Source organism: Camellia sinensis, chromosome 4 (genome assembly GCF_055761805.1).
Source record: "Camellia sinensis isolate YWXY chromosome 4, ASM5576180v1, whole genome shotgun sequence".
Taxonomy (NCBI): Eukaryota; Viridiplantae; Streptophyta; class Magnoliopsida; order Ericales; family Theaceae; genus Camellia; species Camellia sinensis.
The window spans coordinates 193,557,552-193,577,782 of NC_138964.1; the positions used below are offsets into that span (position 1 = coordinate 193,557,552).

Consider the following 20,231-nt stretch of genomic DNA (forward strand, 5'->3'; position numbering starts at 1 on the left):
TGGAGCTGTTGAAGGTGTTGCAATGAGATGGTGAAGATGGTGTGGTTAAAGGAATGCGAATTCAGATTTTATAGAAAGACTGAGGCTCAGAAGGTTCAAAAGGTTGTTTTTTATTTTTTTTAATAATGGTTTTCATTTCTTATCTATTTTTTTTCCAATTTAATTTTTTAATTTAATTACATTCGTATACTGATAAATTTGCAGGTTTCTGACATCATCTGCATCGTCTTCCTTTTTCTTTAGCTCACAGTGTTGAACACACAGCTACAATAGAATAGGTGGTAGGTATTGGATAAGTGAAATTACTATATTACCCTTTTCATTTTATTCTTATGTAACAACTTCTCATTTAAATCAACATGGGCAAAATAGTCATTTTGCACATCAATATCACCCCCAATTATATGAGCTTCACGGGTGGTGATTTGCGAAGTACAATAATACATGTTTGAACTGTTACGTTTCTTTTACTAAATTAATAAAATGTAATAAATGGAAAAAAAAAATTGATAATGTTTTGTAAGGTTTACGTTATGATTTGTATTTTAAAATATTAAACATACTTATTCATGTTAATTTTTATTAATATGTATTCTCAAAAGTTGTTGACTTTAACAAAATTTAAAAAAAAAATAAAAAACGTATTGTACAAGATGTTTGTACAGGCCTAAAAATGAATTGATAGAAAAATTAATTGACACAAAATAATTGACATAGAAGTAAGTTAAAATGAAAAAATTATTTGAAAAAAAAATTATTCAAAAAAATTACCGAAAAACAATTAATTGAAAAAAAATCAATTTTTAATTTCAGTATTTTAAAAATAGTTTGGTTATTACTGTTGATAAAAAATACGGATATCGATATATGAGTTGTGTGTTTGATTATAAATTATTGATTGAATTAAGTTTTGAAAACTATTTTCAAAACTCATCACCAAACAAATTTTCTTATTTCACATGTCACATCAAACTTTCAAAACTTAATTCAACATACATCTTCAAAACATAATTCAACACTCTATTTAAAAACCATAACCAAACAAATTTTCTACACTCAAATCATAATTCTACAACTCACAAACTCAAAATACAACTCATATTCTCAAATCACATTTACAAAACTCTACCAAACGCAACCAGAGTGTTTTTCGAAACTTTCCAGAAATAAAGTTGTTCAAAATCAGGTTTTGAGTATACGAGGAGTAAGGTCTTGATGTGAGAAGTCCAGAACTGCAAAGCAGAGCCCAAGAGGAGCCTCCACGCACTCTCACACGCCATCTGAAGTGGGCGCATGAGTCCCACTCTCATCCACGCATCACACGCGCCGGTGAAAGCTCCAGAGCGTCATCCTAGTCTCGGACACGCGTCGGACGCGCGGTTGAACGAAGAAGAAGAGTAGCGTGCGTGTGAGTGAGGTCATCGCACACGTGGCTGACATGTCATCGCCACGTCAGCTAAGAATACCACGTGTCTGCCATGTCATCTACCACGTTATCTGTCACGCCAGCCGGGACTGTTATGTATCTGCCATGTCAGCAGTCCAGTCAGCGTCACGTCAGCACACGGAGGAGTGATCCAGTGTTACATAGCTAAGGTGCAACCGCAGATCTAAGGCATCCAAACTATTTTGGCTTGATCTAAGCCATTCGGAGTCCGTTTCTAATGATCCAATAGTGTTTTTTCAACTATTTGGAGTATTCCGGACACATCCGTACGGTCAGATTTTGTGTATCAAAATTTATGTAAAAAGAAAGAAGATTAAAGTGGCAGACGGTGTCAGGTTCAGTGGATGGAATATTTTGTTGGAACAGAATATTCACTAAACTTCTAAAAATTGCAATTTGGCCCAGAATTTTCAGAAAATTGTAGTTTGGCCCAGCTTTCGGGGATGCTTTTTCAGTGAGGCCCCCGAAAATGCAGCGAAAGTTGGTCATAGCTAAACGGATCATTCCGGATACAATCGCGAGGTTAGAATAGTGAAGTTCTGAACGATTTTTGAAGATTGTCAAAACATAGGAGTTTGTCATCTTCAATAATCGAAAAAAGGTTACCGGATATTGTGGAACGCTGCGGATTCACTGAAGAGGTTAGAATTGGCAGATTCTGACCAGATTGGACAACCAGATACAGATCAAGATAGATCATTGAAAACCAGAGGCGATCAGGCTTGATTAAGTAGTGGATCGATGAAGATCAAGATTAGTTAGAGGCGATCAGAAGATTGCAGAGATGATTATCTCCGGAGGTGATTGAAAGATCTAGTTCAATCAGAAGAGAAGACCATTTCATTTGGAAACAGATGATTGGCAACTTGTGCAGACTTAGGGAAATGTTGTGGCAGTTGGAGCTACTGTCAAACATAATATGAGAAGTACTGGTAGTATATGAATGTTAAAAAGCAATAGCTGCAGTAGTGCAGATATAAGGCGTAGGAGCACGTGGCTACGATAGCACAGATGAGTACGTAGGAGTGTCATACAAGGTGCATACATACAATAGCACAAGAAAGTAAGCAGCAGAATTGTACAGAGGTGCAGTGTGTCGGATTTTGGCCTGGCGGCAGCAACTAGTTCACAGAAGAAAGCTCTAGACAAAGAAATTGAAAGGAATAAGACGCTGCAGCACGCACCCAGGAAGAGGCAAATCTCTTTCTTTGTCCTGAATCTGGTTCGTGACAGTGAAGTCGCAACGGGTACCCAGAAAGTTTGGGTGGAGTGACCTCAATAGGGAAATATTGAGCATTCTATAGAAGGATGCAAGTACCTGGTGATAGAGGTACAAGCCATACAGGATTACGTGTAGCGGTTGAAGACATTCCAAATAAGAGGTGCAGATTCACTCCGGATGCTCAGTGAAATAGAGGCATATTTGTATAATGATGTGTTTATCATCCATGTGGGTAATGAGAGTGGAAAAAAAAAATTTGTTCACTAGGTGGAAGCCAATTGAAGACCCTTCAGAGTTAGTTGTAGAGGTTGTCTGTGTATTTGGAGACTCTCGATCAGTTACAGAACTTCAGGGTTCATTGGGTTTTCTCTAAGAGATAGAGAGAACCGGCATTGACAGAGTATACTACAAGGATTTGTCATGTATGCTAAGTCCAAATTGTAGTGCTTTATTGGCATTGGCCTCAGTGGAGGTGTTGGAGATCCTTCATGGATCATTGTTGGAAGATTCGCATTTGGTAAAGCCTTGGTATCCACATTTGTCGATTTGAAGGAGAAGTTGTAGTAATTTACTTCAAACCTTGGTGGAGTTTTGGCGCTCTCTTCAAATGTCTACTGAAGGCATTGTTTGTTGGTGGTCTTTCATGGATTATTGGCGATTGTTTAGAGTCGTGGTTTATTGAGATTCATTATCACAGTTGGGATCTATGATCGTGTCTGATTAGGTCCAGGGGTGTCTCCGGTTTGTGAGACTTGATTGTTTCTTCTTCTTGTGGATTTTTATTTTCGCAATCTATTCCATATCCGAAGGCATCAACTAATGGTAGTCTGGGTGACGATTCAGACTCCGGTTGTTTGCTTTTGTGGAAGCGATATGACCGTTAGTGTTCGTTGAAGATTGGAAGAGATTATTACAGAGAAACGTAAAGATGGTGATTTTGTGAATCTCATGTATTGGGATCTATCCCTTAATTTGCCGTTGGATTTGGAGGGGATAGATCGTTTGCAGACTCGATGGAGTTAGCGGGGACTGTTGGAGTTGTGCATTTACAGTACATGTGCCTTTGGGCGATTTTGGTAGGTGTAAAAATGATGCATCATCTTGTGTCTGCCGACTAGAATTGTAGTTGGAGGAATCTGGAGTTTGCTCGACACTTTAGAAATTTTTGGCTCTTGGTATTTTGTTAGTTCATTTGAAGTTTGTTCCGATACTTCTGAACTGGTTAGAGCCTAACTACATCCACAATCTAGTTTTGTTTGGTGGAGAACTTGCCTCAGTTCTCGAAGAATTTGTTTGGCTCTCTTGATTAATTCGAGCTTGAAGAGAGTAGTATTGTTCGATGGTTGATCGGACATGATGTTTTTGGTACTGCTTTTGAAGTTGCTTTGACGGAGAATTTGAAGCCTCTCTTGTTTAGTCTCCTCAGCATTGGTTCAAGCGGGTTGCTCACCATGTTTTGTTTGCAGCTGTCAAGGACAACTTGTTTGGCGCCTATGGAAATCGGAACTTGGCACTATGATGGAGCTTGAGTTGTAGAAAATCAAAGAGCTAGCTCGATTGGTTCTGCATGTTCTTTACATTGGCTCAATATGATTTTGAGCAATAGAATTTGCTATGTTTTTGAAAGAGCACTTGTGCTTTGTACAACAGATGGCATTCAGTTTTGACTGAATGGTTGGATACCTGGGTTATGGTATCGATTTTTTGATTTCGTGGTGGCGAACGCACCTCTTGATGAAATAGAGTAGTTACGGATCTCTCAGGTGGGCTCGAGCGCAGGAGGAGAGATAGAGCCACAATGAGCACTCAAGATGTATGGGTGCGGGTACTATGCTAGGTGTTGCATAGTTGGTTATTTGTACAAATCTATTGAAGTTGCTTTGGTAGAAAGAGCTACTGTGAATAGTCAATTTAGTAGTACAAGTGAAAGATGCGCAGGTAACGCGTATCGCTGAACTGGAGATTAAGGATTGCAAAAGGCATGAACAACAAGTGTGTGGAAACGCTGGGAAGTTATTCAAGAGTGCAAAGGGCAAATACTGATAAGTTCAAGATAGTTTAGGGGAAACTCTAAGCAAAGAAAATTAGGAAGGTTGACCAAACAAATGAAGAGTTTTCTATTGCTCAAATGACCGGTCATGCGAGGTGATGTATGTTAGTCAAGGGCATCCTTGGCAGGTGGTGCAGGACATCTAATCAGGGGGTGTCAGATATCTTGGTTGCACAAGTTTAAGCATAACAGGTGAAGACATCCGAGACAGGAAGCATAGAAGAGATCTATGGAAAATAGGAACATAGGCTCTCTCCAAATCAGAGAGTGGTGTAAGTTGAGTTGAGGATGTAAGGTTCCCTCCTCCTCTTGTATCTCTGGTGTGTTATCTCTAACTTCAGGGGATGTAAACGTCTCAGTGAGGAGATGCAGACTATGTTGAAATTTGGGCGTGATAAGATTAACAACAGTGTGTGCAGTGGATCACCTCACATGGGTTGAGGAGGTGATTTGTTGGATATCTCACCCCATGTGAGGAGCTCCAATGGAGATCCCACTTTCTCTACCCAATAAAAGGTGGCTCTCCCACTCCACTAACCCACTAGCTGGTGGAAGAGGTAGGTGGTAACCAATGAGACTCTCCCTCATTTGTGTATAAATGAGGTAAGGATGAGGAGCTGAAGATAGTAGTGAGAAAACCAAAGAGTGAGAGCAAAGCAAGAGAGAATTAGAGATTTGAGGTAGAGAGACTGTCTCTCTTGGTATGAGAGAGAGAGACGGGTGAGTGGATAAGTAAAGATAGTGTGAGCTCCTCCTTTATTGTAATCTTTTTGTAATCTCTCCATTGTTATAGTAATAACTGGTCACTCTCCCGTGGACGTAGGCTTTAAGGCTGAACCACGTTAAATATGGTGTCTCATTGGGGGTGTGTGTGTTTTTCTACTTGGTATAATTTCTGGAAGGTCTTGGGCAGAATCCCCGATCTCCAACAAAAATAAGGGTTCCTAAACATCTGTGTCAGTTCTTAAACATCTCTACCAAGTCTTCATCGTTTCATTCTTTCTCACACTCTCTCTCTCTAGAATATGTATCAATGGAGGAGATGAGGGTTTTGTCAACAGAGAATAGGCTTTTTTTTTCTTTTCTTTTTCTTCAAGGCAGATCTAGATCCAAATTTGGTGATAGTATTGTTGTTGTTGTTCTTGTTATTGAGATTCTCTAGCTTATTTTCATATTTGTGGTCTATTATTTATTCTTGTAAAACTGTAGATGAGATTGAACAGACCGGGGTGGTTGTTGATCTAGATCTAGTGTTGATGTGGTTGAAGATGAAGATTCAATAGATCTGTTCATCTCTCTCTCTTTTTCTTTTTTTTTTTCTTTTTTTCTAATAGTTGTTCTTATTATTGTTGTTGTTGTTGTTGTTGTTGATGATGATGAAGACTGAGATGATTTTAATTTTTTTTTTTTTGTTTGTTAATGATGGTAATGAAACATGTTGCAACAGATAGGGGGAGAGAGAGAGAGAGAGAGAGACAATAAAGATTTGAATAGATAGACTTTTGTTTTGGCTTGGTATTTCAATAGATAGAAAACAAAATTAAATAAAGATTTTTTTAACAGATAGAGAGAGAAAAGAGAGGCGGAGAGAGAAACAAATAGAGAAAGAAAAGAGACCTGGATTGAGGCATAGATGGAGAGAGAAAGTTTGAAAATACAGTGAATTTGAATAGATAAAAAAAATTAATTATAAAAATTCAACAAATAATTTTTTTTTCAACAAATAGGTTAAAATAATTCAACAAATAAAAAAAATTGAACAGGCAAACAAAAAATTTGAACAAATAGATATAAATTTGAACAGATAGATAATGAAAAGGCAAACAGATAAAAAAATCAATAGATAAATTAATGGATAAAATTGTAAACAAAATATCTTTCAAAATCAATAAAAGAATTTCTCACCAAACTATTTCACAAATGGTGGACCTCTCACCAACAAAAAATATGCACTTGACCTAATATCTTATACCCTCATTTGATTGAATTAATCACTAATTTTTTCAAGTTAAAATCAGAATGTCAAAGTCTATACATTTTAAATTTTTTTTATATTTATATTTTTAAATGGGATAAATTACAAATACCTTTTTGCCAATTTTTTTTATTTAACATAATTAGTTGAAAAAGTAAAATTTCTAATTGTTTTCCTATATAATAATAAAATTACCTGAATTATTAATTAAAATAATTTTTTGTAATCATTAAAAACTATTAATTAATTTGATTTATTAATAAAATGGATTGTTTGTCATGAAAATAAAAACTTCAAGAGATGTGATGTAATTTTCAGAACTACATGAGATAATTTGTATTTTAAGAAAATCTTATGAAATGTATTTGTAATTTACCCTTTTAAATAATAAATTATTTTTAGTTTTCTGCATCATACTTTATAATGAAATTTTTTCTCCAACTACTCTTTACTTTTAGAAAGAATGGAAATACCATCCATCTATAACATCATAAAATATATACATTAGAGTTTACAAGTTGATGACCACTTAGCCGAATGAGATAGGTTAGAAATTTACAATTTAAGTTATATAATTTATCTATCATGATATAAAAGGAAAATTGGGTTATAAATGATTGAGTTTATACCAAATAAAAAACAGTCACATAACTTGCCATAAGTATAATTATGAGATTTAAATTATAGATTTGAGTTTGTTTGGCTTGGATTTTCAGAATTTACATTTTTGAAAATTGAAAATTTTTATTTTCGTATTTTTTTTGTTTTTACTGAATTTTTTAAAATATTCTAAGTATTTTTTTAATTTTTAAATACATCTAACATAAATACACTTAAAAAGTATAATATTTGTGAAAAAAAATCTTTAAAAAATTCACTAAATACCAAAATTACAAAAAAAAAAAAGAAGAAGAGAATTCAGTACATTTTTCATATTCTTGTGTATTTATTGATTTTTTAAAATATTTTTTTACAAATATTTTACTTTTTAGCTATATCTAAATAAGGTATATTTAAAAAAGTAAAAAAAAAATGCTTAAAATTTAAAAAATATTCACTAAAAATAAAAATAAAAACAAAAACAAAAAAATCAATTTTTAAAAAATTGAAACCAAACACACTTACTGATTTCTCTTTCCAAATTCAAGTTGTTAATGAACAAGACATTGATTTCTAAACTGCCTCATTTGGAAAGCCACTAAATAAGTTGCTTATTGGTTTATTTGAATCACATCACTTATTTATTTTTTGTACATTTTTTTATAATAAACAAAAAAAGTCATTTATAAATCATACCCAAAACAATCTATATGCAAGATGAGATGATAGACACTCAAAAAGATTAGGCTAAGTTGGGGAATCACATAAAATAATTAAAAAGTAAAAAAATAACTATAAAAAAAAGTCAACTCCCCTGTCTATTTTTTTTTGGCATATTTTTTCATAAAAAAAAAATAAAAAAAACCAACTAATATAGGTCTTTAGGATAAATGTAAAAAATCTTAAAATGATTATACAATCTATCTGGAAGGAAACTTAAAACCATTAAGGTCAAGTTTGGCATAACCTAAATAATACAAAAAGTCAAAAAGTCACTATCTTATTTAAGTCACATCATCTTATTTAAATCACATCACTTCTCTAACACATCACATCAAATCCAACCCAAACCCAACCCATATAAGCCAATAAGTCAAAAAGTGTATTTTTTTAGAACATCCCAAACCAACCCTAAACATTTTACATAAAAGTACGCATAATAAAAAATGTATAATTTTTTAGGACAATTACATTTTAGTCTCCAAAATATTAACTTTATGTCATTTTGATCTCTAATATTTAAACTGTATCAATTTAATTTTTAATACACAAAAAGTGGTTCAATTTAATTTTCAATCTAACTCTGTTGGTAGATGTCATTAAAATCAATAATAAATGTAAAAATTTACTTTAAGAAAATTACAAATTTTAACCCTAAAAGTATATGATGTGTCATATAAGTATAAATTCACTTAAACAAATAATATTTTGTAAATCCCTAAAAGTATATGATGTGTCATATAAGTATAAATTCACTTAAACAAATAATATTTTTAATTTACAAAATATGTGATTTAGGTCAGTTTTATATATCAAATTACATATTTATTGTTAACTTTTATTGACGAATTTTAGTTGAGAGACCAAATTAAAACACTTTTTTTTATAAATATTAAGAATCAAATTAATATGATTTAAATATTAATGACCTAAATTATATATATTAGGAATTAAATTAACATAATTTAAACAGAAACATATACTTCCAAAAATAAAAAATTAATTAACCTTAGGTAATTTTTTAAAGTTACATTTGACTAAAAAGGGAAGGTACAATATTTAAATTAATTTATTTAAAGCTACAATATTTATATTAATTTATTTACTAATATATTCCCTTTCCATTTTCAATTGCACACCGATAAATTGCGACAAAGCAAACATATCCTCTATTCCTTTTTATCATCATCTTCAGATCCCCTTATGCTCTCTCTCTCTCACTCTCTCTCTCTCTTCTCAACAGCACCATTTCTATTTCCATTACTTGTAGGGCTCACAACTCAAAACCCTAAACAAAGAATTTCAATTTCCATCAAACCAGAATCGAAATCAAATAATGCTCAAACTCTGAGCTACGGCTTCAAATCGATACCTGGGTCGGTGAACCACCATGGGTGCTTGTACCTCCAAACCCTCCACACTGACCGGTAATGATAACGATATTCCGGACAAGGATAACGCTATTCCTGTTAGAGACACCGAAAACTCTGAAATTCAGCAGAGGAAGCAAGATGAAGTGGAGGTAGGTAAGAAATCACCCTTCTTTCCCTTTTATAGCCCTAGTCCGGCGCACTACTTCTTCTCCAAGAAGTCTCCAGCGAATGCGAGCTCCAATTCGACGCCGAAGCGGTTTTTCAAGCTGCCCTTCCCGCCGCCGTCGCCGGCGAAGCATATTAGGGCTGCGCTGGCCAGGAGGCACGGGTCCGTGAAGCCGAACGAGGCGGCCATTCCGGAGGGGAATGAGGCGGAGGGCGGTGGCGCTGGGCTCGATAGGAGTTTCGGTTTCTCGAAGCATTTCGGCAACAAGTATGAGCTCGGAGAGGAGGTTGGGAGGGGGCATTTTGGGTATACATGCAAGGCCAAGTTCAAGAAGGGCGAGCTTAAGGGACAAGAAGTGGCGGTCAAGGTCATCCAAAAAGTCAAGGTTCGTTTTTTTCTTTTTCTTTTTCTTTTTCTTTTCCTTTTTTCCACTCAATCTCTCTCTCTCTCTCTCTCTCTCTGTCTCTCTCTCTCTCTATATATATATATCTTGTGAATTAGTGAAATTTTCGATTCTATGATCTGTGTGATTTTGTATTTGTTGGTGTTGAGTTTTAGCTGATTGCTTTTGGCCATGTAGAGATCACATCTGTAGGCAGAGATGAATCTTAGTCATTTGATGAAAATCCAAATGTGTTCTCTTTTAATTATAATCAGAATGTTTGCTGATCTGAATTCTTCAAGCAGGGTGTTGATTTGTAATTGCTAAGTTCTGATGAGATAAGGCAACAGGAAGAAAAGTAAGCTTGTAATTGCTTCTAATACATTGACATGATTTTCTGGTATTGGGCAGTTTGCTGATTGGCTAAATTGATAGTGGGTTAGTTCTTAGTAGAAATCAGCGTGAAGATTTGACAGTGTAAATGGATTGCAAAGCAAGGGAAGGGGAAGAATTTGGAGGGTTGTGAGGGGAGAATCTTTTTCACCTTCCAAATTTTGGAGGAAAGTAGGGGAGGTGAAATGCTTGTTGTTAAAGATATTTTTATTACCAAATATACCCTTAACTTGTGAGGATAGGTATAGAGTGTTTTTTACAAGTCTTACCTTTTTCATTTTGCACCTCCCTTTCATTGTCTAACCAAACAAGAGGGGAAAAAAAAATGATCTTCCTTCCCCTTGGTTGCTTAATTATTATACCTCTCTTCCCTTCCACTTCCTTCTTTTTCCCTCATAATCTACACTTCCCTTCGCTACTGTTACAGTGTTTCTAAATGTAACTTTAGGTCTATTATAACTTGATGTAATTTGGATTAAGGCATTGTTAAATTGAGTTGAATTGGATCCAACAGGAACATTCGTTGTACTTTTTGTATTTTTTTTCTTCATAGTGTTTAGAATTTGAAGTAATTTGGGTTAAGGCATAGTTAAGTTGAGTTGAATTGGATCCAAGGGAACAATCCTCGTGTTTTCTTGTCTTTCTTCCAAGCGTGTGTTGTTTCAAATTGTGATATTGTTTTAAATTTTAATGCATATATATGATATATTTCTTCATTAAAAGTTCTTTTGATGAAAAAAAATATTCCAATGGAAAACATATCAAGTGGCCTTGCACTCTAGAACTTCTGATCAGGTTAAGGTTATTACACAGATAAATTGATAGTCCAGAGTTTTTATGTAGAACTTTCTTTATCATGCATACGAGGGGAGTTGCTTGAAGATTCATGCCTAGGTGTACCTGGATTCCCACTCCATCAATAGTAGGCGGGTCTTGGGAGTATGGGCTTTTGTTCATGGATTTACAGTCAGTTGTAGCAATGCCAATATGTCTGTTCTTAATTCTTTTGAACATGAATTTTGTATGGTGAACAATAGTTTATGAAGCACATATGTTTCTACAATGGAGTTGTATCCATATTGTATCCTCTACCTGTCATCTAACCACCACACCCACTCCCTCTACCACCTCATCTCCATGATCCAGCCATGATATGGCAACAATGACGGTGCAATTAGCCTTTCTTTTTAATTTTCTTCCTTGGTTTCAATCTCTTCTTGGTTGGCATCTAGGAAAAAAATTAACCAGTTATCAATTTATCTCCATTTGTTTGTACTTTGTATATGTGGTTTTATACAAAACAAACATGGAAATGGTCTATTAGTCCAAGGATTATTCATCCTTAGGATATCAGTTTTAGGATTTGTACTCTTATGTGGGGGGGGGGGGGGGAATAATATGTAGAACTTTTATATGCTTCTTGTCGTCCCTTCTTTTTAATTAAAAGACTCACCATTGTCTTTATAATTTTAAAAATATAAAAGATATGTCATTTTAAATATATTTTCTATATAAATTTTTTTTTTGGAAATCATTTTTTTTTTAAAATCTTTACACGGTTATGTTTAATTTTTTTTTTTAATTTTGTGGGGGTGGGAAGGTAAGAAATTGGTGGATGTATCAAATTACCTTGCATTACTTTTTGACATTTTGGTTGAAACTTGTTGACTTCTGTTTATATGGTTACCTTTGTTCTGTTGTATGAAGCCTTTTGATTGATGTTGTACATAATCCCTTTTTTATCCGTTTGATGTATGATTCTCTTATACTTATTTTTCTATAAATTTTCCATTCTTATCTGTGCAGAGGCATTATAAATTTTAATTGATATTTTACTAGATTATCGTGCATGTTAGTTTCCTTCTTTCAATTGTTTTTGTTTTATCTTTGTTGCTAATTCTGATTTATTATTCTTGTAACTAGATGACCACTGCCATAGCCATTGAGGACGTAAGAAGGGAAGTGAAAATTTTGAGAGCTTTAACAGGGCATAACAATCTAGTCCAATTTTATGATGCATTTGAAGACCATGAAAACGTCTATATAGTGATGGAGTAAGCTTTGATCTTGACACTGCTTTGAACTTCATCTCATCATATTGGATTACACATTGTGACTGTGTTGAACCTGATTAGCAATGATACATTTGCAGCTGTTGTAACCAACGTAATTGAGACGCACATGATTTTTCTTCTTTAGCTAAAAGCTCCATTTTAATAACTAAATGGGATTTTATGCTTATATCAATTTGAAGCTGTGCACTTGTTCTGAGTTTATGTCTCGGCTTTGATGAATTGTTATGAATTTCAGGTTATGTGAAGGTGGAGAACTTTTGGATAGAATACTGTCAAGGTATATTTTGGGTGTAAGCTATGCTTAATTTTTCTATCTTCCTAGTTTTGGATGCTATGGTGGATAAGAAAAGGGGGAATTTTTAGTGAATGAGACTGGGCAGTAGTTAAACATGTGTTTAGTAGTTTCTTTTATTCTGCAGGGGTGGCAAATACACAGAAGATGATGCAAAGGTTGTCTTGATTCAAATACTGAATGTTGTTTCTTTTTGCCATCTCCAAGGTGTGGTGCACCGCGATCTTAAGCCGGAGGTAGGAGATATTCTAAAGTTGACATTACGTAACTGGCATTTGTTTTGATTGTGACATGTATTAGTCACTGTCTTTAGCTTCTGGATGGGGGAAGGTGAATGGTTTTTTTAATTTGGGGGGTATCTTGGGCAAGCAATTGAAGGATTTTAAGGAAAAAAACTGAGAGTTTGGCTTTGAAGCATAGGTACTTCGAAAAACATGTCGTACCCATACCAGGTACTTACTGGCATATGCTACCTCATATGGTACTTTTGCATACGTATCGGGCACACGAAACACATATCCAAATTTTTAATTTTTAATTTTTAGTGTACTCAGATGTATCTAGTGTATACCCAAGCCGTACCGAACCTTAGTTGAAATAATATTTTCTTCTACTACAGAGATAAAATCACTAGACTCTTTTATTTATTTTTTTTATTTTTAGTTTTATACTTAGCATGATTTTAAAATTAAACTATGGTTTGTAAGTTATTTAATATATTGACATTTAATTTTGATTTATATCTTTACTTTTGACATTAAATGTTAATTATAGGTTGGATCTTAACAGATTAAACCATTTAATTAATTTTTGTATTACTCTAAATTAAAAATAAATATTTTTACAAGCATACCAAGCCCAAGCCGTACCCGTACTTTACTTTTTTTAGATTTTACCTTATTGACGTACGCGAATCGTACCAGTACCTGTACCCGTGCTTTATAGGAGTTTGGTAATAACAGTGACAGTAGGTCTTCATCATAAATGTTCTAGTGCTTAAAATTGTTACTATTGGGTAGAGCCATAGAGGAGATTGGTGCTCATGACATGATGTTAGTTAATGATTAAGATATCTATTTCAGCAGTGTTTGTAGTAATGATTCCATTTTTTTTTTAATGTTCTTTTATTTTTATATTGTTGGTCTCATCTAACTCTACTGTGTTGCTGGATCAGAATTTCTTGTTTACATCTAAGGATGAAAACTCACAACTAAAGGCCATAGATTTTGGGTTGTCAGATTTTGTGAAGCCAGGTTTGTCCTTACTTCTTCATAATGTATGTAATGCTGCTGTCTATTTGTTTAAAATGGTCAATTGTTTTAACATGCCAACTTGTTTGCAGATGAAAGGCTTAATGACATAGTTGGGAGCGCATACTATGTGGCACCAGAAGTGCTGCATAGGTCTTACAGTACAGAGGCTGATGTCTGGAGTATAGGCGTTATAGCATATATTCTACTGTGTGGCAGCCGTCCATTTTGGGCTCGAACTGAATCTGGGATCTTTCGGGCTGTTCTAAAAGCTGATCCAAGCTTTGATGAACCACCGTGGCCTTCTCTATCTTCTGAGGCGAAGGACTTTGTCAAGCGCTTGTTGTGCAAGGACCCACGGAAAAGAATGACAGCTGCCAGAGCCTTAAGTGAGTGTCTCAAACCCTATCAAAAGTTATGGGTTTTCTGTAGTTAATATTTCTGAAGCACTACTTAAAAATCTCCCCTTGTAGGTCATCCATGGATTAGAAATGACAATGATATAATAGTCACCCTGGATATATTAATCTTCAAACTCATGAAGGCTTATATGCGTTCATCTGCTCTTCGGAAAGCTGCTTTGCGGGTGCGTATATCCTGCTACAGGAATGATAATTTTCTGTTATTCTTTATTGCCTGTGTCTGCATGAATCCATGTTGGGGATTCCTTTTGACGCTGCTACGCACTTTTCTTATTAGCTTCACTTTTCCTTTTGGAAGTCCAAAACTTGTTTGAAAAGCAGTGTAAAGGGATCAGCACCTGCCTTGATGATTTCCATATGCTTCTGTGTGGTTTTATCTGTAGTTTATTACTTTATTGTGTTTGGTTACAAAAGAGACTCCTAATATGAGGTCCATTGGATGCAACTTAGTTTTGGTTTCTGGCTGCACAAGGATATTGGTGAACACTACCATTTTTCTTTGTTAACGTTGTCATAGTCGTAATAGTCTATCATGACAACACAAATAACCTTCTGACTGAACAATTTTAAGTCCCTTCATGTTTTGTCTTTTCTTTTCTTGATTATGATTCCTAGTATTAGGATTTCACATTGCTATGCAACAACTTTGTTAATTGGCATCGGAATTCTTTAATTGTATTGAATCAAAGATATTGGAACAGAATATAACAACGTATGCTTTCTTAGTATGCAATAGGCTATATATTTAGCTAGCTACTATTTGCATGAAAAGTACTTTCAAAAGTGACACTTTGTGTTCCTTTCAAATCTGAATTGAAACTATTGTTTGCTCTTCCTTTTTGGCATCCTTTTATAACAAATTGAGCTTTTTTCTTCCTTTCATGCATGCTTCTTTCTTATGTTTAGTTTGGGAAAATAATGTGTAAAGAAACTTAAATAAGTTTGTTCCAGGAATGAAATTCTGAAGGAATGGTTTTTTATTGGAATTATTGTTCGGTTAGTCATTTTTTATGATCGAACAACCAGGTTGTCATAAATTTTTAGTGGAAATCATTGTTGAAATGATCCTTTGAATACTGTTCATCAATTGCTTTTACACGGAAGTTTTTAAACCTGCAGAGGATGGTTGAATTGTTTCTTAGATTTCAGTAAATTGCATTCTCAAATACTTGAAATATTGCTGCAAGGTCCTGAAGTATTAGTAAGTTGAAAATGCAAGTAATCTGAAAGCATACACACCCACTTGAGCCTGGAAGTGTAGTGTATAGAGGTTGCAGTTTTTTGTTTTTCTTTCCCCTGATATACAGCTTTGTACATGGGCTGCATCCCCTTTGATGCTTCTCCTATTTATACATATTTGTACCTATAAAAAATAAATAATGTACTCAGTGGGCCCCGTGAGATGTAGTTTTGACCACTCTAAGAAATTAAGCTTTCTGAAGTTATGTTTCGACATTATCTTTCTGGTGGTTCTTAATTTGCATTTGTTTGTTTTCTATTTAGCTGGCAGCTTTCAGTTGACATGTTGTATTCTTTCTATGAACATTCTAATAGTTCATTCCCTTTTTTTTTACCTTTGCTGTTATTTGGCAGGCATTAGCGAAAACATTAACAGTGGATGAGCTATTTTATTTGAAGGAACAGTATGCCCTATTGGAGCCAAACAAAAATGGCACCATAAGCTTGGACAGTATTAAAGCGGTTGGTTAAAGCAAGACTATTTAAATTTCTCTACCACTTTTATGTGAATGTTGCTCTCAAATACTTTTGATTTGGTTAGGCCTTGACGAAAAATGCAACGGATGCTATGAAGGAGTCTCGTGTCCTTGAATTTCTAGCATCAGTATGTGCTTTGATTGTTATGCTGGATAGTGGTAATTAATTATGTTTTTCTGTATGGCGTTTTATCATTTGTAGTGATGAGCTGTTTTCTCTTCTTTTGTGATAGCTTAATGCACTTCAGTACAGAAGGATGGATTTTGAGGAATTCTGTGCGGCTGCATTAAGTGTTCATCAACTTGAGGCTCTTGATCGATGGGAGCAACATGCTCGTTGTGCTTATGAACTTTTTGAAAAGGATGGTAACAGGACTATTGTCATCGAGGAACTGGCTTCGGTAAGCTGGTTCATGTTCCTGGGCTCAAATATATATATATATATATATATAATATTTATATATTCTTGATTAAATGCAAAATCAAAGTGTGGGATGCAGTACGTGTTTACATGCATTACTGTAATGTTGTACTTGCCATATTGCAGATGGGAAATGATTTACAAACATAATTTTCACACACCAAAAAAAGAAAAAACTCAACCAAAATGATGTTGCCGTTGCATTCTTGAAATTATAAACCTCAATGATGGGTGTTTTGGTTTGAAATAAAATAACCATAAAATGCCACATCGGTCTGTATGTACATTCTGTATGGATTCGGTTTGTATATTGTCTTTTGAGTTCATCTTGTTAAAGGAAAAATAGACAGATTAATGGTATTTTGGAAATTGTTACAGGAACTAGGCGTTGGCCCATCCGTCCCTGTTCATGCTGTTCTTCATGACTGGATTAGGCACACGGATGGAAAACTGAGTTTCCTTGGGTTTGTCAAGTTGTTGCATGGTGTGTCTAGCCGGTCTCTTGCTAAAGCTCAATAATACTTGTAAGACCATGTTATGTTCCCAATTACTGGTTTCTCTGTGTTACCACGGCCAATAAAAATGTGGGATAAGAAGCGGTTTAAGACACTTCTTAATCCTTCGCGTTTGGAGATTTCCACTATTGTGAAAGATAGCACGGAGCCATTTGTTTCGGGAATGGTATCTCAATCATATCACAAGCTTGTATGCACCGTTCCACTTGGGGAGGTTTATTAGAGTAGCGACTGTAGCGCCATTTCAGCAATGAAGGACAGGAGTGTGTACCATCTGTAAAGTCGTAGTTAGATTTGCCTTCAATTGCAGGTGAGAGTATTTCTCAACTGGTTACGAACATTCATACCGGATTTTTATTTTAAATTTTTGTTGTTTTCTGGCATATTGGACCGGACTTGCATGTCTACAATTGCCTTGTATCATCTGATGTGCTTTATATATATTCTAGTTAAGGAATCTCTGTTCAACTTAGCCATTGTACTCTTGCCACATTCGGGGTTGAATGGGTGCTGTCAAGTTCTATTAAAATGCTTTGGAATGTTGGGGAAGTGATTGTAGGAGGAAATCAAGCTTGGATAGTGGCTCTCCTTTGTCTCATGTGGAAGCTTGTGGAGAGAGAAACAGGTGCATTTTTTTGAATAGTTTTGTATTAGGGAATCCATAAGCTTAAGATCGGTCGATGCATACCTATTATTTTTGGTGTAATGGATTCTCTTTAAAAACCTCTCTTTTTATGGTAGATTTTGAAATTGTTGCTTTTTAAAAAAATAAAATAAAGTAGATTAGATTAGTCATGTAGAAACTAGATGAGGAAGTAGAAGAGCTTTGTGGAAAATTTATGCTGGGGTATATGGGCCTTGCTATAGATGAACTCGATGAAAAGTGGTTGTTGAGTAGCTTTGGAACACCAATTTATTACGTTCATATGGTGTTTCTGGGCAAATATAGTAATAGTCATGAGATGGGTAGAGCCAATTTTAACCCGCTTTGATCTCAGAACACTACATATACATGTCACAGTAGTGCTCTTAAGACTACTTAATGATTCTCTGACTGAATGCTATATATATATTTTGATTGAGAATCTGATAGTTGAGCTAGATTTGAAGATATTGATCTTGGTTTTGAAATTGAGGACTTTCCCTAAATCAAAGCTTTGTAAACATTTTGGTTTATGAATTTCATTTCATCTTGGTTTTGTTTATGCTATTTGTCGTAAGGATTAATTGCATTTTTTACGTTTGTAGTTTGATTCAAATTTTACTTTAGTTTCAAATTGAACAATTTGATCTTTACCCATTAAGTCCAATTTTAACTTGATTTTCTTGTTTCTTTTATGTTGTGTTTGGTTGAGGAATTTGGAGAGGAATTTAGAAATGGAAAGGGAAAAGGTGTGTGAAACTAGGTGAAATATAGGCATGTTTTATTCACATTTTATTTACCTTTTCCATTTTTCTTTCCAAATCCTTCTCCAAATCCCCCAACCAAAAACAGCATTAGTTAATTTTTTCTACATGTCACCTTAGAAAATTGACTAGTATCTTAAAATTATTAATTTTAACTTCAAATTTGAATATGATGATTAAATTGAAATTGGATGAGTGCAGGGACTAAATTATTTAATTTAAAATTATAGGGATTAAAGTGAAATTTGGATCAAATTATAAATGTAAAAAGTGTAATTAACCCTAATCTGAACTATTGAAATTATTTTCAGAACAAAGTGGTAGTGAATGTGGATTGAAATGGAATTATTTATTTACTTTTAAAGCTTTTTATGAAATGTTTACTCCTTTACAATGATGATTCAATTTATAATGTATTTTTTCATAATTTTTTAGTGAACACAAAAATGGGAATGAAGCTTTTGACCTTTTTAGTTTTTTTGGCTAAAATATGAGGTAACTTTTTGGAACAGATTGTTTTAGTAGCTTTTTAATCTTATTTGGAAATAGATTATTTTAGTAACTTTTTGATTTTTTTGACTAAAATATGAGATAAAAAAAAACTTAGTATGTTTGGAATGATTTTTTAATTTTTTTTATAAAAAGATGTGCAAAAAATAAAGAGAAAAGAAATTTTTTGATTTTTTAGTATAGGTTATGGAGTTTTTGATTTTTTTAATAATTTTTTAATTTTTAAACTAAAATTGTTGCACTCCAAATGGGGCCTTATTTCATTCCAGTTCATGTATGTCATCATTTCATTCTGGTTGATTTCAATAAACCAAATGTAAGCTTTTTTCGCTAAGTTGAGACTTTTGTCATGAAATAATGCAAAATATGGAATATTAAAATATTTCAAAAATAAGATTGTTACAACCTAAAACTTTGTATCAATCCAATTGCTTTCCTTTAATAACAACCACTAATCTTTTGTGGCCTTTGTTTGGACGGCCCCTGTGCTGTCTTATTAACGTTATCATGGTCGTTTCTCTTTGCTTTTACTAATTTCGATTGGAAGTTTGATTGTATTTATGTTTGTTTGGTTTTAAGGTTAATCATTGACAGAGTTTGAAGGATGGAAAAAAATAAAAAATAAAAAATCGTGTTATTGATTGGGACGTAAGAGTTATTTTGATTTGATTTTTAAATTATGTAACTGATAGAAAAGGAAAAAGGGAAAAGAGAAAGGGATAGTAAAATGAAAGAAGAAAAAAAAAAAAAAGGGGGGGGGGGGGGGACAAATTATATTTGATTTTTCCTGAAATTTTGCCTAATTGCTGAGACTTTTTGTAGTTTCCATATTTATAATAACCTCTCTTATGAAATTATTATTAAGATTTTTCTCCGTTAGAGTATCTCCAATCAACTTAAATTATGTGTTAGAAGTGTTTTTGATGAAAAAAATAAAATAAAAGTGGAACTCAATTGTGTTTTAAAGTGCTGGTTAGTTTAAAAAGTGAATGGGTGTATTTACAATATTATTAAAATATTAGGTCAGAGTATGATTCACTTATATGTATACTAGCTTATCATCTAAGCTATGCACGGAATAATTATAGATATTTATATTTATTTTAAATTTTTTTTAATATATAAATTATGTTTTTTAAGATTTTTTTTTATCACTAACCATAATGTATGAGAGAAGTTGAAAAGCGTATTGCAGTAACTATACACGAATTGTATCTATAATTATTTGTATGAGGGGATTTTAAATGCTGATTAAGAGATTTTGACCAAATCAATAATTGCAGGCATGTGGAAAGA

General features: G+C 33.8%; 1 protein-coding gene across 2 annotated transcripts; it reads left to right on the forward strand.

Annotated features, from left to right (window-relative positions):
* Positions 1-9,151: 9,151 nt before the first annotated feature.
* Positions 9,152-17,490, forward strand: LOC114280053 (CDPK-related protein kinase). 2 transcript variants are annotated; one of them, XM_028222370.2, is made up of 11 exons: positions 9,152-9,938; positions 12,252-12,382; positions 12,639-12,680; positions 12,823-12,931; positions 13,870-13,948; positions 14,038-14,334; positions 14,419-14,531; positions 15,961-16,068; positions 16,148-16,210; positions 16,316-16,483; positions 16,882-17,490. In XM_028222370.2, exons 1-11 carry the CDS (start codon positions 9,405-9,407, stop codon positions 17,020-17,022), a joined length of 1,785 nt encoding a protein of 594 aa, XP_028078171.1. In that variant the 5' UTR covers positions 9,152-9,404; the 3' UTR covers positions 17,023-17,490. The 2 variants fall into 2 exon arrangements, with proteins under 2 accessions (XP_028078171.1, XP_028078172.1); XM_028222371.2 differs by lacking the exon at positions 9,152-9,938 and adding an exon at positions 9,961-10,293.
* The last annotated feature ends 2,741 nt before the right edge of the window (positions 17,491-20,231 follow it).